Source organism: Saccostrea cucullata, unplaced genomic scaffold (genome assembly GCF_032062105.1).
Source record: "Saccostrea cucullata isolate Sc308-1 unplaced genomic scaffold, CSIRO_AGI_Scuc_v1 ctg321, whole genome shotgun sequence".
Lineage (NCBI taxonomy): Eukaryota > Metazoa > Mollusca > Bivalvia > Ostreida > Ostreidae > Saccostrea > Saccostrea cuccullata.
The window spans coordinates 74,542-100,779 of record NW_026931624.1 but is presented as its reverse complement, the minus strand read 5'-3'; the positions used below and the strand labels follow the sequence as shown (position 1 = coordinate 100,779).

At 34.2% G+C, this 26,238-nt stretch overlaps 1 protein-coding gene across 2 annotated transcripts; it reads right to left on the bottom strand.

Annotated features, from left to right (window-relative positions):
- Nucleotides 1-494: 494 nt before the first annotated feature.
- On the bottom strand, nucleotides 495-22,050 carry LOC134233149 (tRNA wybutosine-synthesizing protein 4-like). 2 transcript variants are annotated; one of them, XM_062715143.1, is made up of 17 exons: nucleotides 21,925-22,050; nucleotides 17,102-17,226; nucleotides 16,614-16,689; nucleotides 14,737-14,820; nucleotides 14,188-14,302; nucleotides 13,102-13,249; nucleotides 11,996-12,062; nucleotides 11,642-11,673; nucleotides 10,790-10,880; nucleotides 9,616-9,799; nucleotides 7,191-7,439; nucleotides 4,809-5,477; nucleotides 4,360-4,457; nucleotides 3,317-3,492; nucleotides 2,488-2,617; nucleotides 2,044-2,221; nucleotides 495-677 (listed from the first exon to the last, which is right to left on the bottom strand). In XM_062715143.1, exons 1-16 carry the CDS (start codon nucleotides 22,018-22,020, stop codon nucleotides 2,045-2,047), a joined length of 2,517 nt encoding a protein of 838 aa, XP_062571127.1. In that variant the 5' UTR covers nucleotides 22,021-22,050; the 3' UTR covers nucleotides 495-677; nucleotide 2,044. The 2 variants fall into 2 exon arrangements, with proteins under 2 accessions (XP_062571127.1, XP_062571126.1); XM_062715142.1 differs by lacking the exon at nucleotides 495-677 and having other exon boundaries at nucleotides 1,914-2,221.
- Nucleotides 22,051-26,238: the final 4,188 nt, after the last annotated feature.

Sequence of the window (26,238 nt, the reverse complement as noted above, 5' to 3'; positions counted from 1 at the left end):
AACTATTATATTTGGCGTATGGATCACCTTGATGAATGCGTGAAAAATTTTACAGCTCTGAAACGGCTATGTCGACAGGGAGTAGCTCGCTACGCGAGCCAACTCAATAACGGAGCGCAATTGGTACCCATGGGAACTCCAATAGCTGGTTGGAATTCTGCAAAAACCACATAGATATTGTCAATCAGAAATTCATATATAGCATACCTATGTTAATTGTATGAGCAATAGAAAGGGAAATTCAATAATCAGCCTAAATTTACCTCGGAGTCCTTTTCCAGTCACCTGCGTCACCCAAAACGCGCTTTCATTATATTTCCGTGTGAAATGCGATAGTTTATAATACTAAACAGAAAAGTTTAGAAAATATTAATTTTAGATCTGTGTCCAGGCCACTTTAAACACAAAACACACAAATTATAATACTGTTTATTTATTAACAACTTTATTGAAATATAATAAGATAATGAACAGTAATCAAACTCAAATGTTCTGTCAGACAGTACAAATCAGCAGCAGAACAAAGATACATGCAACTCTGAAACATCAGAGGTTGAATCGGGTGTCCTGGAGGAGTGAGCTTCCTCTGCCAAACGGTCATACTAGCATTAAGCTCTTTGTCATGAATGGAAAATAACGGGAATAGTCCACCAACAATTCACTGTGTAGATAACGGCCTAACAATTAGTATGAAAAACCTCCATCAGCAATTGATTTAATGATAGGCATTGTATTTGCTGATAAACCCATTGTAGCGACCATAGAACTTAGGAAATGATGATTTTGAACGACAGTGTTGAAATCCTTGTTTCATCAATTTGTTTGTCAATAACAAACTTGGTTCTAAACTTCGCTCATACGTAGATAATGCTCTTGCGTATCGAATCAATTGACAGATGTAGACCTTGATGTAGGTGGTAAGATTATATAAGCATTAGTAAAAGATTGATTGATTGATTGTATATTGTTTAACGTCCCTCTCGAGAATTTTTCACTCATATGGAGACGTCACTGATGCCGGTGAAGGGCTTCAAATTTAGACCTATACTCGGCACTCAGGGCCATTGAGCAGTGAGGGTTCTTTATCATGCCAGCGCCTGCCGTGACACGGGACCTACAATGTACGTTTTTTTAAGGTCATATCCGAAAGACCCATGACTTTCACTTCTAATGCCGAGTGCTTGGCGAAGGAACAGTCGCTACCTATCTTTACGTCTTAGGTTTGACGCGACGCCGCGAACGTCATTAGTAAAAGAAGTTGACGATTGAAAAGTTAAAGACATCATGTTTATCATATAGCTGTGTTATTATGTTACCATTAACGTCATTTTCAAGTAAAATATCAATTTATGAAACAGACGTGTCAGACTCTGTGATCTCATCTATTTCAAGCTCACCAAGATATATAGTATAGAAAGAAAGAAAATGACCATTATTAATTGACAATACGTCGTCGATATATCTCTAAAATGCCAAGTTGAAGGCCAGACCAAGTGTTTTCATTTTATGTATAAGATTTATATTAAAAATAAAGAGAGTTACTTGTTAAACATCTTGTTCTTTTAACTTTGAATCTGAATAAATATGTCATGTATATACATGAACAAATATTTTGCACAAATAAGGCAAAAAAAAATTAATTTCTTGGTTCTCAGGCCCTCCCTCATCTCTTCCAAGGGTGCCTCATTGACCCTTTTTATTGCTAAATCAATAAAATAAAATCAGCAAATCACCTCCCTCATCATTTTTTGAGGTTTTGTACAATGTAAAAAGCTGTCTCATCATGTTTTGGGGGCAATAAAAAAGAAAAAAAAATGCCTCCCTCCCTCATCATATTTCTTGAAAAAAGGCCTGAGAACCAAGTAATTAACTTTGCATGACCTAAATAAAAACGGGGTTTTTTTTAGATTTTTTTATTTAATAAAGTTTTCTTAGCATAATTAATTTATACCATTTAGTTTAAATTGATAAATACTTTTTAACATGTCCTTATGATAACATAGTAAATAAATAATTAAAACAACAAATCAGCCATTTACTGACATCACATTCCATTAAGATTTTCCCAACATCTGGAAACATCAACCTCAAAAGGGGAACAATTCAGATGAGTTCCGAATGAGAAACAGTTTCCTCCTCCACCAATCACCAGGATTCTGTTGTTACCAAGGTAACAGCTGGTGTGTTTGTGTAACATAAGATGATTATTTCCATACTCTCTCTGAAAGTGAGAAAATGCACTTTGAAACACCAGCAATGGACTAATGTGATAAACTCTGATTACCTATCATTACAATTAATCTAGTTCAAGCTTAATTAAGATGCACATTAAACCAATACAAGTCTTAAAATTCATTTGTGATGTTTAATACTAATAAAATGTAACAAAATTACACTCCATAGAGAAGCCCCAATAGATTTTCATTGTCATTAAAAAAGATGCTGATGGTCCACAACGCTCGACTCAGGTTGGCTTAAAACACTTACAGGGACTTCAAACTCTGTTGCTTTCTTGCTGTCAATATCAATGAAGGCCACGCCTGGTACAGAGTGATTGACATTAACTCCTCCCACCAAAATCAGGTGATCATTGATCACATGAGCAGTATGGGAGTACCTTTAAATACAATGATCATGATATTACTGATAAAACCAGTACAATAAATCTAGGGTGAAAGTAATTGACTTTAAACTTCTTAAACTTCTTCAAGTTTTTGAAAGTGTCCATCAATATTGGTCAAATCTATTGTTAAACATTTAATTCTGTTTAGTGTGCTAAGACAAAAAGTATTCTAGTATTTATTCATTACAAACTGAAAATTTTTATTTTCAGATAGTGGTATTCCAATCATTGATTATAATCGAAAATCAATCAATTGCTGACATAATCCAAACACTCGATTGCATTCTTAAAATTCTGATTAATTGTTTTATCAATTTATTTTACAAGCGTAATAATTTTTAAGCCGAATTTTCCAACCATCACATTGTTTTTAACTTATCTGTTTTACGTAATGGTGCAGATAAACAAACACTTGTATTTTTACCCGGATAACAAAGCGTGTTTCTTGGCATGGACGTACTTTGGGTTCTACTAAATGAACAAAGATCACCTCAGAAAGTAGTCATTTACCCATTCTTACCATTACTTACTTAAACTGTTAAGATTTTAAATGTCTGATTATAATTGATAATTGGTGAGTTACAGTGACCCAATCATCGACTATGAAATTTTGAATGATTCCCACCACTATTTTCAGATGAGTGTTTTAAATAAGCTACCTCTGTTATAATATTTCCTCTAGGTATTTCTCACCTAGGAAGGAGATCTCCCTGTATCTGTAACTGAGTGTACTGTCTGGTCTGGAGACTGAAGATATGGACCGAGTCCAAAGGTTGAAGCGTCTGGTCCACACCTCCTGCGATGATCACATGATTTCTCCAAACAGAGGCTGTGTGTGACTGTCTCCTTCCTGGACTCGTGTCCTCTATCTGTGAAACAACAACAAAAAAGAAAACAAAACTTGTCTTCAAGGTTATGAATACTGTGAAATCACTAATTTTCGTGTAGGTTTAATTTTCTTGGTGTTTAAGGTATGATGAGACCCACAAATTTATTTCCACCATGAAATGTAATATTTTAACAGATATTACTGCTCAATAATTCTTCATCTAAGAAATTAAATTCCAACAAACCCTTATTTTTCCTTAAACCAAGAGAAATTGAACCCCACAAAATTATGTAATTAAACAGAATACAGTGGACCTTCAGATATCCGGACGCCAGAAATCCGCACACTTCGGTATCTGGACGATTTTTCAACAAAATGGAATTTTTAAACTTTATTTTGTCTTGTTTAACTGGTAATTCAGGTATCCGGATGCTTAAAAAAATTGGACAAATTGACTGGGAACCAACATATCCGGATAAATGAGGCTCCAATGTATTTTTCCTTTATTTCTCACCACTAGGAAAAAAAAATTAATCAATAGTTTCTCAGGCACTGCCCAATCAGTTCAAAAACGGCTTTAATCTATCAATTTTCTATTTTTCCAGCACCACTAAGCATATATTTCTAAATTTTCAGCTTTTAAATAAATGTTTGGAATATTTTAAAGCTTGACATTTTATTGAACATATCAACATGATCAATAGAACAGTATTTCACACTTCTAAATCCTTCATTAAATGATATTTTGTACAGATATAAATATAAATAAATAATAAAAGGTCCCTTTTTGTTTAAAAGTATGAGAACCAATGATGCAGAAAAAAAAATTACAGAACAAGCATACTTTAATGCAACAACCCAAGACATCATTTTTTATGTTCAAAGACAGAGTAGAAACCTAACATACTTTTGTCCAGGTAAAAGACTCTGTGTCCATCAGGTAACTATCGTCCAGGGCCAAGTCTGTGTCAGTCCTCCCTCCATGTAGGTATAAAAGGTCATGACCTTAAAACAAGTGAAAATACCAAACTGAAGAAATACAAGGTATTTTTGGAGAAATATTGGATTAAATATGATAAGTTATACATAAAGAGAATATTTTAAAGTTTGTGGTGTTATTAATATTTTTTTATCCAATTTTTTTTATTTCCAAAGCTTGGCTAGGGAATAGAAAAGTTTAAACACACAAAGAGTTGGATAAAAAAAAACATAAATCCACATGATCGAATCAAAAACCTTAAGAGTAAAGTAGTAAAAACTATAACATATAAATAATATGCAAAATTATTTATTGAATAAACCCTTGCAATTTTTTTTTTAAATTGAACATCAAAGAGATAAACAAACCACTTATACCTTCCTGTTTGATCAACACAGCAACATGCCTCCAGCGGGGAGAGGGTGTGTCTCCAGTAGTTACCACTTCCTGTATACGGACCCCTGAGTATCGTCTTATTTCACCCTCATTATCCTTAACAGATTCATTATAATCACAAATATTTTTATCTTCATCACATTCACAATTTGATTTTTTCTCCATCACTGTATCTCCATTAAATTTATCAGGTCTAACACATTCAGAATTAAACTTATCACTTTCACAATTCATTTCAGGTCTTTCACCTTCCTTTTTACAATTATTTTCTGACAAATTCTCTTTTCTGGATTGTCTCTCACAAGTGTTGCCCTGTAAATTAGGTCTATCAGGCACTGATGAGTCCATTTCTTTTCTCTCCACTTTTTGCTCTATTTTTAAGCCTACTTCCTGACTTTGACCATTCTTGGAATGATTTCCCTCCACAAGAACAAATTCCTCAGGAGGCCTGTTTCCTTTGCGGTCACACGCAGCCTCCGCTGTGCTTCCACACTTGGTACACAGTACTGTTGACCTTGTTTGACCTTTAGTGACAGGTTTGAACTCGATTCTCAGGACCTGGCTACACAGACGAACTGGAGACATTCTTCCACCCACCAAAATCACAGATCCATCCCTCAGCAAGATACTCTGATCATGCATTCTGCTAACTGAAATAATATTTTGTACAGTAAAACATAAACAAGAGGCCCATGGGCCTTATAGGTCACCTGAGCATCATGCAACAACTTTCAAATGATTGAATTTGGTTCATGTTTTAAGCCAGATGCTATGGCATTCACAATTTTGAAAGAGGCACCATTGATTATCATAACTATACACTTTGCAATTGGTTAGTTTGTTTACTTAATACCCATAAGCAGGGTAGGTGAACAAAAATCCATGTCAACTAATCAGTAATATTCAGCAATAATCAGGAGTTCCCTTAACACACATGAGCCCCTGACCCTAGGTCTACACATTGCACAATTTTTGAAAAGGCACACTTGCTTATCAAAAATGTTCAATTAATACCAAGGAGCAGATTTCAAACAATTCATTTTCAGTATATAGAAATAGAGCCCCCCCCCTCCCCCCGTCTTTGGTATCCCTGACCCAGGGGCCTTGAAATTCACAATTCTGAAAGAAGAGCCCTTGCACATCATAACTATATAAATAGTTCATCTGCTTATTACCCAGGAGTAGAGAAAAGGATTTTCATAGATGTAATGTATTATCACCATATAATCATGATAGAGCCACACCCTAACACCATAATCCCTGACCCTGGGGCCATAAAATTCATAATTTTGGTAGAAGCATTCTTACTCATCATAACTATGTCCTTAATTAGTTTATTTAATACCTAGGAGTAGAGAAGAAGCTTTTCAAAGAATAAATGCATTTTCACTATATAATCAATAGAGCCCCACCCTAACACCAGAACCCCTGACCCTGGGGCCATAAAATTCAAAATTTTGGTAGAAGCACTCTTGCTCATCATAACTATGCACTTAGTTAGTTTATTTAATACCTAGGAGCAGAGAAGAAGATTTTCAAAGATTTAATACATTTTCACTATATAATCAATAGAGCCCCACCCTAACACCAGAACCCCTGACTCTGGGGCCATAAAATTCACAATTTTGGTAGAGGCACTATTGCTCATCATAACTATGTACTTAATTAGTTTATTTAATACTCAGGAACAGAGAAGAAGATTTTCAAAGAAATAATGCATTTTCACAATATAATCAATAGAGCCCCGCCCTAACACCAGAACCCCTGACCCTGGGGCCATGAATTTCACAATTTTGGTAGAGGACTTGTTGCTGATTACAATCATACCAACAGTTTGACTGCTTGATGTCCAGGAGTAAAGAAGAAGATTTTTAAAGATTGCACTAATTTTAGTAGTTTTTGCCCCACCCCCCAGGCCCCAGGGGGGCAGGGACCATGAAATTCATAATTTTTGTTCCCCTTCACCCATAGATGTTATATTCCACATTTGGTTGAAATTGGTTCAGTGGTTTCAGAGAAGAAGCTGAAAATGTTCAAATGTTAATGCACGACGCACGACGACGGACGAAAACGATTAGCAATAGGTCACCTGAGTTTACTCAGGTGACCTAAAAACCTTTATAACCAAGCAAAATTGTTCATCCCAGGTGCTTTGTTTTAAGTAGTTTGTTACATAATGTATATCCATTAAGTTTACAATGAATTAAAGTAGTCAGGAATGAAAAGCACTTCATTGTAAGTGTCAGTTCATTATAAGCGTATTCACCACAAATGTGTTTTACTGTAAATAATTTGCAGCTTGTACAAAAATTAATACATTATACTTTGAACACAAGACCTTTAGATGAAGAATACATACTGACCTTGAACTTCCCTTGGGTTGACCTTGACCGGCACTATGTAGGACTGAGAAGTCTTGATATCTGTGATGGTCAGATCCAGGATTCTGCAGTGTTTCCCCTTCTCCTCCCCGAACCCCCCAAAACTGACCAGCGAGTGACCGTCCTCTAATAACAGGCTGCTGTGTCCAAACCTCCATATACTGTGAGAGGCAGACCCTTCCTTCACAGTAACACAGTCTTTGATGCCTGGATTGTGTGAAGTCTGGATGTCTGTCAAACAGAATTATTCAAAGTTAATTCATAAAACACCATCAATAGGGCAGTTTTTGACCTGATGGGGCTGTGCCTGAGAAACTATTAATTACTTTTTTTTTTGGTCTTAACCTTCATAACAAGTGGGTGAATTTGAATTAGAGTAAATTGAAAAAAAAAGGAGTTATCTCTCTTTTAACACATTTTTCTCTGGACAAAACTAAAATGGTACAAAAACCATTGGGAAATACATTTTTGCAGGTTGAGAAAATCTCCAGGACAAAAAAAAATCTTGTATAAAGTATGTAAATGTGAAAAGAAACAAAATACAAGCAAGTATTCACATATTCAGTGCAATAAACTTATTCCTTTGTTATACAAGAGGCCCACGGGCCTTATAGGTCACCTGAGCATCATGCAACAACTTTCAGATGATTGAATTTGTTTCATGTTTTACTCTGTTTCTTATTATTATTATTATTATTATTATTATTATTATTATTTTTCTTCTTCCTGGGAAAATTTTATAATCCAGAGTGATCTTGTAATCAACACATCTGACTTAGGAAGAAACCTTTTTAGGGTCAAGATTTAATGCATTTTCCTAACGAAGGTCATTTTGCGCGCACGTGCTTGCAAGGGCGCGCACGTGAACACGTGAAATGACCAATATAATGGATTTTGCCGTAACTTTTCTCATTTTTTATGAAAATTCTTTAAAACTAGGATAATGAAGGATATATTAGTAGATTTAATGACAAGATTCACATGGTCAAAATAGCCCCAAACACCACGCGCATGCACGTGCGCTTCGCTCTTTTGGCTGAAACTCTTGCTCATCATAATATATTTCTTGTTTTAGTTTATTTAATCCTTTGAAATTTTGAACTTAGTCACACATTATAAAGGTCTACAGCCTGATATATAAGAATTTTCATGAAAGCACGTACATGCACATGTGCTCGAAAGAGCGCGCACGTGCAACATGTGAAATAACCAATATTATTGATGATGCCATAACATTTCTATTTCTTGATGATTTTTTTGAAACTCATTGTAAGGATACATTAGCAGTTTAGACAAGATGACATGGTCAAAAGAAGAAGATTTCAAAGATGCACGTGCGCTTCGCTCTGATTGGCTGAAACTAAAGTCTCAAATCTTTCTTGTTTTTTGTCCCATAATCCTTATGAAATTTTGAAATTTGGTCCTACATTATGAAGATCTAAGCTGATAAATAAAAATTTTCATGAAACGCACAACGCATGCGCGCGTGCTGCAATTGGCTGAAACTTTAAAAGGCTATATCTCCCTTTTTTTTGACAAAATGCTTTGAAATTTAAAGCATAGACATGCATTACAGGATATCCTACAATATGATATAGAAAAAATTCATGAAATTTTGGTATGCACGTGTGCTAGCAATCATTGGCTGAAAGTTGAAATGGCTATATCCCTTGTTTTTCAACCAAACAGGATGAGATTTAGAACATAGATAGATATAACGGACTCCTAAAAGAAGGTGTGGCCATCATGCACGTGCACGCACGTGCATGCATTTGGAACTAAAAATACACTTGAATGAGTAATTTTTAATACTTTTGGACTGAATGCTTTAATATATAGTATATTAAAATATATAGATAGTGTAGACAAGATGATATGGTCATAACGGTTCATGCATTCACATGCGCACGGGTGCAATGCTTCAGCTTGAATAAAATTGGTTCCTGTAATTGGTATCCTTCTCGACGTAAACGCAAAGTCAAAAATGCACAGAGTTTGATCTTTTTTAATGAAACTTACAGGGAATATGGCATCAAAATGAAGTTGGGGAGCGTTTGGGGAACATCTGTAACGGTTCCCGTTACAATTAGCACTAGTCTTTTATAGTTGTTGAAATTCAAAATTTCCTCAGAATTTAAATAGAAATACAAATGATAGAGTGCAGATGGTTTTATGTTAAATAAAATAAAGTACTGTACGTGTACATAATTTTAGGTATTCAAAATTTAGCATAAGCAGTGGATATGGAGTTGTTGGCGTAATCATAAATTAGCACTACACATGTCCGTTCAATGTATTGTATATGCAAATGATTTCTTATTGGTTTTCATGAATTAGCACAATGTTGTCTGCACCAAAGCCGCTAAAATATGAAGACCACTATTTAAAGTACTCATATAGTAGTTACCAGACAAGACAGAGGGAAAGCCTTTGGCGTTGGTTGCACTGACAATCATGTAGTGACTACACTTCAGGTGCCACTCCTCGTACTCATCAAACGGCTCCAGGGACTCCACGCGCCGCTGTTCACTGAGTGGCACCAGCTCCTGGTAAAAGTGGTTCATGTCAGCTGCCTCACTCCGACTCCAACCCTGCAAATGTATAAAACTTAGTGGCTGAATGAGATGGGTTTTTTTTACATATTTTTGTCTAGTTGGATTTGTTTGTTTTGTTTTAACTATAAAATCTGATATATATGTATCACAAAGCGATATCACAGCTATTGAGAGTTCTCAGGATATCACAGCTATTGAGATATCACAGCTATTGAAATATCACAGCTATTCAGATATCACAGCTATTGAAAATATCACAGCTATTCAGATATCACAGCTATTGTAACATCACAACTATTGAGATGTCACAGCTATTGAGAGGTCACAGCTATTGAGATATCACAGCTTTTGAGATATCACAGCTATTAAAATATCACAGCTATTGAGATGCCACAGCTATTGAGATATCACAGCTATTGAAACATCACAGCTAATGAAATATCACAGCTATTGAGATGTCACAGCTATTGAGAGGTCACAGCTATTGAGATATCACAGCTGTTGAAATGTCACAGCTATTGAGATGTCACAGCTATTGAGATGTCACAGCTTTTGAGATATCACAGCTTTTGAGATATCACAGCTACTGAGATAATATCATGTCTATTGAGAGTTCAAATTTTCAAATACTCTCTCCTACTATTTATGCTTCAAAAAAGTCTTGAATATTTATGCCTGTCCTTTAAACAATTGAAATCAAAGAAAAGGTTACAAGAAATATTTCCTTATAATATATTGAAAGGTCCATCATCATCACTATGCTTTACATTGGTCAATATTTTAATGAGCTACGAAGAATTCTCTCCTCGTTCAACCACGGCCAAAATGAGAGGATCATTTTTTACACCTTTTAGAGACACTTTTTACACAATCCTCTCTCCCAACCACCCCTGTCACTCAATTAATACTCCACAACCATTGCTCTACTTTCACTCCTCCATTAACCTTCCACAATTCAAAACCATTTCTCTATTACCACTCCAAAGTGGAGTTAACCTCCACAACAAATATAGCATCAGTCCTTACCAGATTCAGGAAGCGGTCCCTCTGAGCTTGAAGTGTGGGGAAGGCATTGATGCATTTCAGTGGAGAACCTATCACCTGAAAGTGGCTCTGCCTGAAAAATTTAGAAACAGCAACCATTTTGACTTAGTTAAGACAATATGCATCATATCTGTACTTGGACTGTATATACTGGACTTGACTGTGTATTATAGAAACCTACATCTGCATTTGATTACCTGTTTGATAATGTAAGTACATGTACATACTCTGAATGTGTCTAGCCTACATATAGTCTAAGAATACATTTATGCAATGACAGTTTTGCCTTGACATCAACTTAAGGACAGATGATACAAACAAAAAATGGATGCCTGGATTGATATATATTTTTTGGCCTATTTTCATTGCAAATGATGCAAATAATAAATTTCAAGAATATAAAGAAATTGTAAACCTTCTGTGATGTTAAAAAGTCTGCCCTTGTGAAACAATTCTTATTAATCTATACAAATATTAATCACTTTAAATTCCATTTTTGTGCAAATTTGAATAAGAAATTAAAAACTACGCGGTGAAAGTTATTCATTTAAACATGACCCAAGTTGTTATTTTCAAATTCTTTGACAAAAGTTTGTTTGTACCATCCGTCCTTAATATATATCATAAAAAGAAATGGAGACTATTAGACTACAGTGGACCTTCAGTATCCTTCATATATATCATAAAAAGAAATGGAAACTATTAGACTATATTGAACTTGAATTAGATACATTTGAACTGATATCATTTGCTGATTAAGAGTGCTGAATGTACCCCCTGGTATTACTTTATAACAGGTAAAAGGCAGTGGAATAATTTTGTTTCTATACTTACATGAACTTTCCAAAAGCATCATTTGGGTTTATCTGGAAAGAAAGTACTAGATAAATGTATCATGTTTTAATATTAAAAGTCACCAATAAAATACATAAACATACATTAGAAAGATTAACAACATTTGATATTTTTGTCTAACACTGTCTGTAATCAAGCATTTAAAATATCATTGAAATTTCAGATCTCTTTCTCCTCCTCTAAGTATGCTAAGATTTTAATTTGCTTTTTAGTATCTAAAATTTAACATTTATTTATGCACTGTAGATGTAATTCACTGATAATTCATCATGTTTAAAAATTACCGTTGTATCTGGGGGGTTTTTTTCAGACAGACATATTAAATCTCTTTACCTGTTCATATAAAATAAAAACAGCTTCAGAAAATGCCTCTCCTGACCACTTCACTACAGCTGAAGAACTGTAAAAAAAAATTGTATTTGTATCATCTGAGAAAAATATCATGATCATAATTATTGAGATAAAGACTTGTGAGGAAAATCTCCCAGTTGTCTGCTCTTCTTTTAAACCATATCAACTAAAAAGAAGGTTTTATAACCCCATGAACTTGGAAATATTTGATTCAGCTTGTGATATCAAAGAGAATAAAAATTCTTTACAATACTTTAGTGTTAACAAAATCATTCTTTCAGTTGATTAAAGGAGAACATAGCCAATAAATAGTTATTATTATTATACTTCTGTTAAAATGTTTCCTATATAAAGTTCAGAAGGTAAAATAACTCATTTTATACTCCACTCTTAAAAAGTAGAATGCCTATAGTTTTGCTAAAAAACATCTGAAAATTTTCATGTTTTGCCGCCAATTTTGATTTCCAGCGATAAATCTTTTTAAACTGATGATGTCATAATGACTCCAGCAGCATTGTGACATCATCAGGTTTCATATTATTAAATATCATCATTTTTTTAAAAAAATTAAAACCTCATTTATATTATAACATTTCAGTATAATAAAACGCTTCTGCCAATTTTGCCAGTGGCATAGCTCTTTCGTATCAAACCCTTGACAGGACATTACCCTCTAAGTCTTATATTTTTTGTGCAAGCCCTCGTATATTTTTGTGCAAGGTTTGATAAAGCGAGGTGGGTTAAGGATGACAACAGAAATAAGTTATATTTTTTTTTATATCTAGATAATTATAAATACAGTAGGCCATAAAAAATTAATTTCTTGGTTTTTAAGCCCTCCCTTATCTCTTCCAAGGGTGCCTCATTGACCCCTTTTATTGCTAAATGAATAAAATAAAAACAACAAATCACCTCCCTCATCATTTTTGACAGTTTTGGACAATTAATAACTTAAACAAATCATTCAAAAAATAACTTTTTTTTTTATGATGCCCTTGATCATATTTCTTGAAAGGGGCCTGAGAACACAAGGATAAATTTATACTTATGCATGATTTAAAATAAGGACTTAATTTAGAGCTGCTCACCATCTCCTAGTCATGTAGGTCATTACACACTCTGACAATAATAAAGTGGGTGTGTCCCAGTCCACCCCACACAGATTTAGACATGCCTCCAGGGTGTTCAGCTGGGTCAGATCCACCCCTAACAGTTTATATTCTTCCGTGTTGATTTCTAAATATAAGACATGAAAACTATAATGCACTAATATGTGTGGAAGAAATCAAAATAGTTCAAAAGCCCAGTTTTACCTTCTTATTCACTGTAAAACCTTTTTTAATGTAATTTTTATAATAGTCATAGTAGAAAAAAAATATCAAATGAAATTAAAGCAGACTGAATCGCATTTTCTTCAGAAAACAATCAATACATTTATAAAGCTATTAAAAAGAAACAAAGAGTCAGTATAAAATTGCACAAAGCAAAATCAATCAAAGAACCATAATCAATAAAAAAAATCATAATCAATGAGTTGAATTTATTTTTCGAGAAGAAATTGAGAGGGGCATTAATGAAGCATTTTTAACATGTATCTGTTTGAATATTTCTTGCTCAACTACAGAAACATGTCATCAGCCAATGCAATGTATACATTTGTGATTTATATGACTAATCTATGAACATAATGTTTTACTGACCAATCAGAGGATACATGACTTTACTGACCAATCACAGGATACATGACTTTACTGACCAATCACAGGATACATGACTTTACGGACCAATCAGAGGATATATGACTTTACTGACCAATCAGAGGATACATGACTTTACTATCCAATCATCACTTTACTGACCAATCAGAGGATACATGACTTTACTGACCAATCAGAGGATACATGACTTTATGGACCAATCAGAGGATACATGACTTTATGGACCAATCATCACTTTACTGACCAATCAGAGGATACATGATTTTACGGACTAATCAGAGAATACACCACTTCACTGACTAATCAGAGGATAGATGTACATGACTTTACTGACCAATCAGTGAATACATGAATTTTCTAATCAGAGGATACATGACTTTACACATGACTTGACTGACTAATCAGCATATATATATGACATTACTGACCAATCAGAGGATACATGACTTTACTGACCAATCAGAGGATTTTCCTTAACTCCCTGGGTCTTCAGTCCTGGAATTAAATTCTTTAAGTCCTCATTGCTCTGAATCAAAGAGTTCTTACGTTGTACCACATCAGGAAAATCCACCTAAAAGCAAATATACTTTATTACAATGTGTGATAAATTAGAATATATACCTGTAAGAATACACATATTATCAGATATGTTTCAGATAAAGTAGAAATGATATTATGAAGTATCACTATGGATATATATTCTGCCTTTTTAGTATCTGAATCAAATTGGAAAATTCATACAGAGGGGAGATGGGTACATCAATCTTATTGATGACAAGGACTTGTGATACACATATCAATTCAAGTTGTGTAAACTAATGTTAGGATTAGCAATACAAGAATATGTATTAAAAATAACATTCAAATCAATTGTTGACAGCCATATTATGATACATTATGGCTTTATATGTATAATACATGACTATCTCATGATACTGAACATATCATATCCCTGGGCTGGGCATATACTGCAAACTATATTTTATTCAATTAACAAATATTTACCTCATAAAATGAAGTTTTTTCCAACACTCCTTCTGATCTTAAGCGAAAGTATGTTGAGTCAAATCCAGCACCAAGAGAAATGATCTTTAAAAATAAAATGCAATAAAAAATTATACCTAAAAATCAAAATTTAATGAAATATAAGTAACAAGAGGCCCATGGGCCACATCGCTCACCTGAGAAGCTTTGACCATTCTGTTCTTTACCAGATTTCCCCCTTGTAATACATTATGTATCCCCACCCTACCCCACTGATCATAATTAAGACATTTTGAAATCAACTACCCCAGGATCCTTCCATGTGCAAATAAGTTTCAGCTTTTCTGGCCCAGTGGTTCTTGAGAAGAAGATTTTCAAAGATTTTTCCTATGTATTTTGATGTAAAACTTTGATCCCCCCATTGTGGCTCCACCCTTCCCCTGGGGGTCATGATTTGAACACTTTAAAATCTACATTACCCAAGAATGCTTCCACATAAGTTTCAACTTTTCTGGCCTGGTGGTTCTTGAGAAGAAGATTTTCAAAATTTTTCCAATATATTTCTATGTAAAACTTTGATTACCCATTGCGGCCCCACCCTTCCCCCGGGGGTCATGATTTAATTTAGAATCTACACTATACCAGGATGCTTCCACATAAGTTTCAGCTTTTCTGGCCCAGTGGTTCTTGAGAAGAAGATTTTCAAAGATTTTTCCTATATATTTCTATGTAAAACTTTGATTCCCCATTGTGGCCCCGCCCTTCCCCCGGGGGTCATGATTTGAACAATTTAATATCTACACTACCCTAGGATGCTTTCACATTAGTTTCAGCTTTCCTGGCCCAGTAGTTCTTGAGAAGAAGATTTTCCAAGATTTTTCCAATATATTTCTATGTAAAACTTTGATTCCCCATTGTGGCCCCACCCTTCCCCCAGGGGTCATGATTTTTACAACTTAGAATCTACACTATCCCAGGATGCTTTCACATAAGTTTCAGCTTTCCTGGCCCAGTAGTTCTTGAGAAGAAGATTTTCAAAGATTTTTCCTATATATTTCTATGTAAAACTTTGATTCCCCATTGTGGCCCTGCCCTTCCCCCGGGGGTCATGATTTGAACAATTTAATATCTACACTACCCTAGGATGCTTTCACATAAGTTTCAGCTTTTCTGGCCCAGTAGTTCTTGAGAAGATTTTCAAAGATTTTTCCTATATGTTTCTATGTAAAACTTTGATTCCCCATTGTGGCCCCGCCCTTCCCCCGGGGGTCATGATTTGAACAATTTAATATCTACACTACCCTAGGATGCTTTCACATTAGTTTCAGCTTTCCTGGCCCAGTAGTTCTTGAGAAGAAGATTTTCAAGGATTTTTCATATATATTTCTATGTAAAACTTTGATTCCCCATTGTGGCCCCGCCCTTCCCCCGGGGGTCATGATTTGAACAATTTAATATCTACACTACCCTAGGATGCTTTCACATAAGTTTCAGCTTTTCTGGCCCAATGGTTCTTGAGAAGAAGATTTTTTAATGACCCCACCCTATTTTTGTCTTTTCTTGATTATCTCCCCTTGCGTGGGGATATGTCCCTTCATTTTAACAATAAAATTCCCCTTCACTCAAGGATGCTTTGTACCAAGTTTGGTCAAAATTGGCTCAGTGGTTCTTGAGAAGAAGTCGAAAATGTGAAAAGTTTACAGATGGACAGACAGCTAGACAGACAGACGGAAGGATGGACGACGGACAAAATGTGATCAGAAAAGCTCACTTGAGCCTTCGGCTCAGGTGAGCTAAAAATCTCCTTTATACTTTAGCCTCTTAAACTCCAATTGATGACAGCTAAAATCCTTTAAGGTACTTTTCTTTTAGATATACAAATAACAGGATTAATTTACCTGATTTCTGTGAGGGTAGGTTTCTAGAAACTTTCTAAGGAAGAAATCTGCGGCCTTTGCTCGGATATAATAACCCCTGTGAAAAAAATTTCATCCTGTATGACTTAATGAGTTCTCTATAGTTATACAGTTTTACTTAAGGTTGGATGCAAAAGTTTCTCAAAAATAAACTGTATTTAATTGTATACTCTTTAATCATTTATAATTGTTCACAGTACTCACAATCATGTATATTCTTTGGATATACAAGATTTTCCAATCAAATAAAAATTCTACATTCCATCACTTAAAGTTTAACTCTGCCTCCTGATTAAGATAATTTTTAATTGGCTTAATGAGCCTCTTACCTGCCAATCTGATATACAAAATTTCATATATTGTCAGCATAAAATTTATGTTATTGATCCATTTTTTTCTCCAAAAATAACTTAAACCAGAGAAAGAAATAAAAGTTATATTTAATGCAATACCTGTACATAATAATTTACCTATGGATAAGTGGAGAGCGTCTTGTTGTCTTGGAGACAAAGCAATGGAGATAGGGGTCCGAGAAGTAACCCACACTGGCCATGGAACACTTGCTGACAATGGAGCTATCATTGGTTCCTTGGACCTAGATGTGTAAAATTTAAAACAACTGAAAGTAAATTAATTATTTTTGTAATCAAATATATATAGCAAGTACAGTGAGCGGAAGGAAGCCCCTCTCATCACTGCAAGCGCTAACAACAATGCTCGTGTGAAGAGAAAATTCAGATGGAATGATTGGAATCTACTTCATTTTCATTCAATTAGAATTTTTTCCATGCTAGATCTGGACCCACGATGCTGCATTGTCAATGTCATGAATGCATCACTTGGTAAGCTTCACTAACAAAAGTTTTGGGGTTTTTTAACCAAAAGATTGGTCCATAGTAGAAGCATCTTTCAAAGAAAATTTCAATTTCAATGCTGAATTTTCAAAATCTGTTTTTCATAATGCTAAAATAATCTGTTGACAGTGAACTGTTGAGGCGAGCGCAGATGCTTATTCTTTTCTAATTTATAATAACTGGTTCGTCAAACAGCACGTGACGTTTGTTGCGTCTAGACTCTGACATAACATTACATCATCTGTAAGGTTGTTCTACTAAAACACAGCCTGAACAGTGCTGACTTAAATGAAGAAAGTTTTTATTTACTTGGATATCTGCAATATAGTCATAAATTCAGTGTATTTTGGGTTTACGTAATCATGAAGACTTTACTCTGCCTGGTGATTAGCCATGCAGAAACCCCCTGGACTCGAAGCACCAGTGGTTTTCTGTTGGGGTTTTCCTTCCCTTAGCCACAAGTTCCAGTTATTTAAAGGCACCGGAGTCTCGCCTTTCACCACTGTCACTCAGCTACCAAGGTATAACCAGAGTCACCAAACGTGTAGGTGTGACATGTGCTTCGCTGTTTGAGACGGTTGTTTTACTCGGGGATTTGTAAGGTAAGACCTAGTGGCATTGGAAACACCCCTCGAGACTGAAGAAGCATTTGATGCCTTATGTGCCAGGGGGCATGAAGAGGATAGGTGAAGGTGAGGTGATAGTCATAAAGTCAAGGCGAGTTTTTATTTTCTGCTAAACTTTTGTTGTTATTCTCGCGAGAATGCTGTACGAAGCAATGCCCTGTTGGTCAAAGTTACTGTGGAAAAATTTTTTATGGAATGAATGTGCAATAGTCTGAATTTTCTCTTCAGCTAGGCATAAGATGCTCGCTGCGTAAGCTTCTTGGAAGATTAAAAAAAGTTTTGATTGGGGCCATTTTTTGCCAGTCGGTCAGGAGAGGGCAACCTAACAATTCTTCAAAGGTGGCATAGTGGTCCTGGTGATATTAAAATCAATGTGACAGTGTATTTATATGATCAGGTGATATTATTTTCTTAACACCGATCGTTCATTTAATCAGTGTTTGAAATAACCGTGCTCCCAACCTCAATTTAAGCCAATTTTGTCACGGGCAAACAGATTTGGAAGTATACTGATGCCCAGCGCTGGACATGTAAAAATTTTCCATAAATCAAAATTTAGATATTTGAAAAAACTCTCTCAAATCAACTAATATAACTACTGATTGTACAGTGACTGTGTAACAAGCAAATGAGTAGAATTTGATCATGCAGCCTATAGCAGGTCTGGTACAATCACTAGATTTAGCTACATAGCTTGATTTACCTACTTAGCTTTATTCACCTACCTGAGGTAGGTGTATTTAGCTAACCAAATCAATTTATTCCTGTAAAAAAGCATTTTTCTCAGGGTGTGCAGAAAATATCATTTTGATGCAATGATTATTTTCAACTTTGAACTCATCTGAAAACAATTCATGAAAAAATCACTCTTGAAAAAATGTCTTTTTCTGCGCAATTGCAATAAAAGTTTTTAAAGTTTTGAGGCTATGTATGACAGTTGGAACAGTTACTCCTTGAATGAAATGACAATGGAGTCCAGTTCCGGTTATCATGATAACACGTTCAACTTGGTAATTATTTAGCACAATGTTAAGTAAGCATACTCAGCCATGCCTCACTGCATGCATGAGAGAGGCGTTTGGACAATTTAGAGCAAAACGTGTAATTCCATTGTTTGGTTATATCCTCTCTCATGCATGTTTGAAATACAGCAATGTACATGATGTATAAACTATCTCTGCTCTGGATTGTTTTTTTTAAAACCTTCCTAGTATAAATATCAAAAGTCATTTAATTGCGATTTTTTGTCTCTTTTAAATAAAAAGAAAAACTTTGAAAAGTTGCATTGAAATAGGGAAGTGTCTATCCGCACGACGGTCGTGCCGATTATATTCGTTATTCGCACAACGGTCGTGCCGATTAGAAATCTTATCCGCACGACAATAAAAAGAGAGATAACTCCTCCACAGGGGCCTGTAACATACTGTATTTGAATTTACGTAATCACTATATGTATACAAAAAGAGATCCTTTTTTGTATATATATAGTGAATACGTAAAATCAAAAACTGTATGTTACCGGCCCCTGTGAACTCCTCTACAATATTGTGATGACTTATTGTGCACGCTGTTTTGCTTTAAAAATGGCAGTTAAATGGCGTGAAATGGCAAGTCATCATAAAAATAATGTGGCATTAAAAAAAAAATAGCTTTAAACCCCCCCCCCCCCATGTAATAGGATTTTCTATCTTTTTTTTTGCTTGTCAACTTCTTCAGGTAAGTAAAAAAAAAAAAAAATTCTGGGTACACCCACGTTCACAAACGAATACCCCTCTAATATTATGTATGGAGGAGTATTTTTTGAATGGAACGGTTATCTTCAGTCTTTTAACTAAATTTTTCGCATTGAAAACATGAAAAGACAGTGTAATAAATATAAATTGTAAAATAAAAAAAAAATCAAGGGGTCATATATTAGTGTGTGGCACTGTACCTCTGGGGTCATCCATCCCATTTCCTTTTCAGACCAGATCTGCAGCTATTATACAAATTGTGCTACATGTTTGTTGTTTTTTGTTATATAACACGTACATATGAACGGTTTCGCTTTAAGACTATTAATGAAGTCAAAATGTTTTAAGAGTTCGAGTTATTTTTGAGACAATCCTTTTAAAAAGTAAAAGAGTTATTTCTACATAATATGTTGATTAAATATTTTGTCACAATATCACGCTCTTTCTTTACTTATTTATGGGAAAGATATTTCTTTGTGATAAATATAATATACAACCACTGGACCTTTTTAACCTTTCTTATATCGTAAAGTAAAAAAAAAATCCCCATATTTCAATGTTATTATTATGGCTGCACCATGGGGAATTTTTCATTTATTAAGACAAATGTTTAAAACGTCAATTGACTTAGATTAGAACCTGTAATACACTTTTGTTTATCAGCAGAACTAGAATTATTATTATTCTTCAAATCTTTCGAGTACTGGTTTGTCATAGCTTTTGATACTGCACGTCAATTCTCGTTTTTAAAATTCCCCCAGGTGATCAATGGCCCGCCCCAAGGTACAGAATCGGCCAAAGTTGGCCAGAGAGATCGGAGGATGCTGTCGCGGGAAAATGAGATAGCGCAAAAATGGAGGAAGGGATGGATGTAGGCGACACATTCGATACTTATGAAGATTTTGAAAAAGCTTTAGAAGCCTACTGCGAAAGAGAAAATGTTCAATACACCATCACAGACAGCAAATCAACAAAAAGCGAGAATCTAAAAGTGAAAAGACCTTATGATGAAAAATTTCGATTCAGATTTGTAAAATATGAATGTAAGCACGGGCCGAAGAACAAGAAGAAAAAAGTGAAAGGACATGGGCTTCGACCAAATCAGAGGTATAGTAATAATTATGAATGTCATTGAATTAATGTTTAGGACATGCAACATAGTGATGAATATAATTGGAAAATTGATTTATTTATTGATTTTACAAAACATTTGAATTACAATTACATGAACAAAATATTTATTTTAAAGAAAAAGAAATATGTAATCTCTTATACGTGCATAATGTGGTATATAACCATTGGTCAGTCCAAAGACTATTTCTACCTATGCAGCTAAGTAATAGTAGCATAGTAATTTTTGCAAAATTGTTGCTTTAATAATAATTACGAAGTTTTTTATTTTTTGCCACAGTTTTGTTGTATTCATTATCATTTGTTTTACCAGTGTGCACAATAAGTTGTGGGTATTTTAGAGGAGTTATCTCTCTTTTTATCGTCGTGCGGATAAGATTTCTAATCGGCATGACCGTCGTGCGATTAACGAATATAATCGGCACGACCGTCGTGCGAATAACGAATATAATCGGCACGACCGTCGTGCGGATAGCCTCGGCCTTGAAATAGCTAAATAAAGCTACCTGAGGTAAGGTAAATAAAGCTATGTAGGTAATATTCTACCTACGTAGCTAAATCTAGTGATTGTACTGGACCTGTATAGGTCGAATATATAGTGAGCTGGCCCCATTCACATTATTATTTATTACAAAAAAGAACTTATCAAAGACATTTTTTCGGGCTAGTACATTTTTAGTACAGCTGACTGCGGGACAACTTTGACTAGCGATCAGCCCTGCATGTCTAGCTATAGTCCTGGCTTTTTACGATTTTTATATTTAACATGCGTTTTCCTGGCATGTAAAATATAAAAATCGTAAAAAAGCCAGGAAAACGTCAGATTTTTCGGACTAGTCTAGCTAATTTTACAGGGAGTTTTAAACACCGGTTTAATCTATCATCTAATGAAGTTAAGTAAGCATGGCTTCGTAAAAAAGTTAACTGTTTTCATTTCTAAATGAATTACCGCTGTTTCTCTCCGACTTTTGCAAGACTTTGTCTTTTTCTCGGCATTTTTGTTGACACGAACTGGGACATCCATCTGCGCCATGGGCGCAGCCATCTTTGAACGTGTTTACTCTTGGTATCTTGACAATTCGACCCGCTTACAGTTCGGTCCCATGGGGAAAAAGGAGTTCTTTTCGTATTCTATGTTTAACCAGAGACATAGAGACCCCCTGGTTTTATATGTCTTTGGTTTAACTCCGGTAAATTCCATCCAAGGGTATGATGCTTCGAAAATAAATAATTGAACGAAAAGTAGAATTTAAAAAAAGAACAAGGTCCACTAATTGCCTTTTTGGCCCTCCCTGTGAATTTCTGAAAATTTAGAACTGCTCAGTTTTAGTTGAAAATATATTAAATTTTCAGTTGAACCTTTGTTGAATGCATAACATTGAAACATATGGAGATAACGAACAGTATTCAAGATCAAAAGTCCATATATAGAACAATACAAAATAGGAGCAGAGCAAAAACGGACTTCCAAAAGATCAGAGGTGGGATCAGGTACGATGGAGGAGTGAACATTCCCTGTCGGCCAGTCACACCTGCATGACACATTTCTGGCTAGTTCATCTATAATGAAGTAATATTATTACATGTGTATATTTCATTTTCCTCAAATCTCTTCAAAAAATCATTTAAATTTCCCCAAATGTAAGTTGTTTTTGAATATTTTGCATAGCCCCCAACCTCTGATCTATCTAGACTATCACAGATTACACCCGTATTTAAAAATAAAGATAGTGCTCAAGAAGTATCAAATTATAGGCTGACCAATATCCCTAACAAGTGTCTTGTGTAAAATAACGGAAAAAAATTGTTTAAACAATTGCATAATTTTATGAAAGATAATAATGTAATTACAAATATCAGTCAGGGTTTCAACCTGGAGACTCAACTGTGAACCAACTAGTAGAAATATATAACACTATAATTTCAAGTCTTGACAAAGGAAAAGATGTTAGATTTATTTTTTGTGATATCTCAAAAGCATTTGATAAAGTTTGCTAAAGTAAAAAAAAAAATATGGTATTAATGGCAACATATTAGGCTGGATTGAGAATTATTTGTGTACTAGACAACAAAAAGTTGTAATTGATGGCTTTTCATCAAACCATGAGACAGTAAATGCTGGTGTTCCTCAGGGTTCTGTTTTGGGACCTTTTGTTTTTCTCCTATACATATACAGTACCCGCATCGTTATTCTTTACAAATCTATCGTGTCCTATCGTGCGTGTATCCTATCGTATCGTGCGTGTATCCTATCGTATCGTGCGTGTATCCTATCGTATCGTGTTTTCCGTTTATCGTGTTTTGCGTTTTCTATCGTGTAGATCGTTTATCAGGTTCTATCTTGTATACATCGTGTTTTGCGTTTATCGTGTATATTCGGAAATCCTCGCTTTTTATCTTTACTACAGGAAGAAACTACCGAGGTATTCCGAGTTTCTTTTTCGTTTTGTTAACTAAAATAAGATTGCTTTAACCAAGAAAAAGAAAAGATAGTTTAATTCCTTAGTTTTTCATCATTAAAAGAAATATTAAAGGGTGGAAGGAAAAGAATAAATATATAAATAATATAATCAATAAATTAAACAATTAATAATAAATTAAATTGAGAAATTAATCATATCATAGACAAACAGAGAATCAAAATTAATTTTTGAAAATGAAATAATCGACTCCCTGTTTGTTTGTTTTTTTAATTCATGGAAATGAGTCACTATAGAGGATGATTTTCGGTAAGTCACGGAAAATTTTTATAATAATTAGCAGAGGATTTATACATTTTTTTCTCACCATCAATCGTCTGGTAATATTAGGATTGTTTTTTGCCTCTGATCTGCATGTACATGTATACACAATTATCTTTTAAAAAATCTTGATTTTAAAACAAATAATAACGAAGCTTTAAGCATTTGAGACATTAATGATCCAGATAACTTTAACACAGATTTTCTCCGTATAGGTACAATTTTTTCGAATTTATTTTTATCACTATCTAATTAGTTAAATTTCTTAATATGACATTTTTGTCTAAATTTAAAAAAAGAAGTATATCTACATTATAAAATGTACTGCATGAAAATGCTCTACCCGATCTATCACTCCAGTTCCTATAAAATAGAAGTTTTACATTACATGTAATTTTATCTGGCATTAGAAAATCAAAAAAATAATAAACAGGAAAAAACATGATGGTTTTGAACAGCTTTGCTTTTCCGCGTGGAAATGAACTAAAATATAATGCACCTGCGTATCAAAGCGAAGAGCTTTCCTTACCATAATTAAAGCTGACACGTATGTGTACCTTTCTAATCAGCACACTGCCTTCCTGTGCGGTCAACACCCCTTCCCCTTCTATCCTAGCCCCCTAAATGATAGCTCAACATTCCTGAACTGCTCTCTTACCTTGTGTCAAACAGTATCTATTTTCGGGATTGTGTTTACACCTTGCGTGAACTACATGTACACTCATAACAGATTTTTTTCTTCTAAATCAATTAAATAATTGTACAATTTATGGATTTGAAAAATCATTTCCTAGCTTGAATTTAAATTAAAAAAAAAATCACATAACTCAATCCGCTGATTTATTTTATCTGTACGATGTTTCCATAACTTTATGTAAAAAAAAAAGTCTTTTAAAGAAATAAAAAAAAAATACTGCACTTATGGTATATGAACTTTCGAATCATCGGTTTTTCTTTCGGATCATCGGGTTTTCATCGGCTTACAGACAGAATTAATTCTAGGAAACAATTTCTTTGATGGTAGAAAAGATTGAAATAATTCTTATATTTTAAACTATGAAAATTTGCTCGCATTATTTTTTTCTACGGTATTTTACTATAATAATAATAATAAAAAAGTCTGATTCCACCGTGACCATGCAAGGCGATTTAATGTATTGCACCCAATCAATTTATAGTATTAATAGATTTAATTCCATACGTCTATATCTTTATTTAAGAAGTCAATATTATTTTTGGCTACATGTATTTGGTTAGATCATATTTATCTAATTTTAAATTGGTTACGGACTTTCAACATCCCACCCTTCGAATACGCCGTATATGAGACTACCGGGTAAGTCTAAAATAATGTTCAGGGTTTAATAATTCATTTGCATTAGAAACAGTACACATTAAGTTTAGTATCAATGATTTACAATTATTTAGTCGGAAAAGTCGCATTTCACCCTTTTAATATTTGTTTCTAATTTTTGTGTTTTCTATTGTAAAGAAAAAATGTCATTCAATGTTCGTTAATTTATAAGAGGTTTTAAGTATCTGATATATAAACGTTTACATGTACTTAAAACATTTTTGTTATGTAATCCTTTGTGTTTTTAGTACATTATATAGCATAATAGATTTGGATATCTAAAACCTGTACATTAAGTCACCTGTAACTGTACATTAAGTTGGCAAAACTCTCAATTCTTAACTTAATCTACAGCTTTTTGTCAATTTAATGTACAATTACAGGTAACTTAATGTACAGATTTGAATATTGAAAACAAAACATAAAATGCAAAATACTTCCTGAAATTCATTAGTACTAAAAACAGGCAACTAAATTTTCAATTTAATACACGATTATGCATAAATTTCAAACATTTGTATATGAATTGTTCAACAGTGTATCATTTTTGGAAATGAAAAATCCAATGGAAAAAAGACACATATGTAATATCCTAATGCGTAATAATTTTAGAACATCCGCATCCAGAATTTTTTTCATTAATGAACAAACATCTTATCCTCTTCACAACATTTGCCTAAGATGAATGCTAAACGTACTAGATCCATTCCATGAATGTTTAAAAATACATCCTACAACAATTTAAATTTTAAAAGGGAAAAGCATATTTCCTGATGAAATGATAACCTCACTCGATGCACTACAGGTGGAATCATTTTTGAGACATGGATCACAAATTTTCATCTTTTTCATACACTTGCCGTTATTTGAATCCCCATATGTATTTCGATGAATTATTTCATTTACTCTCTGCTACTAATCATTGTTAGTTCAATTGTAGAATCAAACTGTAATAGACTTGTGGCCCGTTTTCTCTGTCATTACACTGTACATAATGTAGCTGTTCCGCAGTCTCAGCTTTATACAAGCGGGTTGCCGCTGTTGTTCTAAAAGAATGTTTCGTGTAGTTTCCATTAAATCCTGATTGTTCACAAAGATTTTTTGTCAAAACTTGAACACTAACTTCAGTTTCTGCATACCTACAGGCTTCTGCTTGTGTCTACCTACT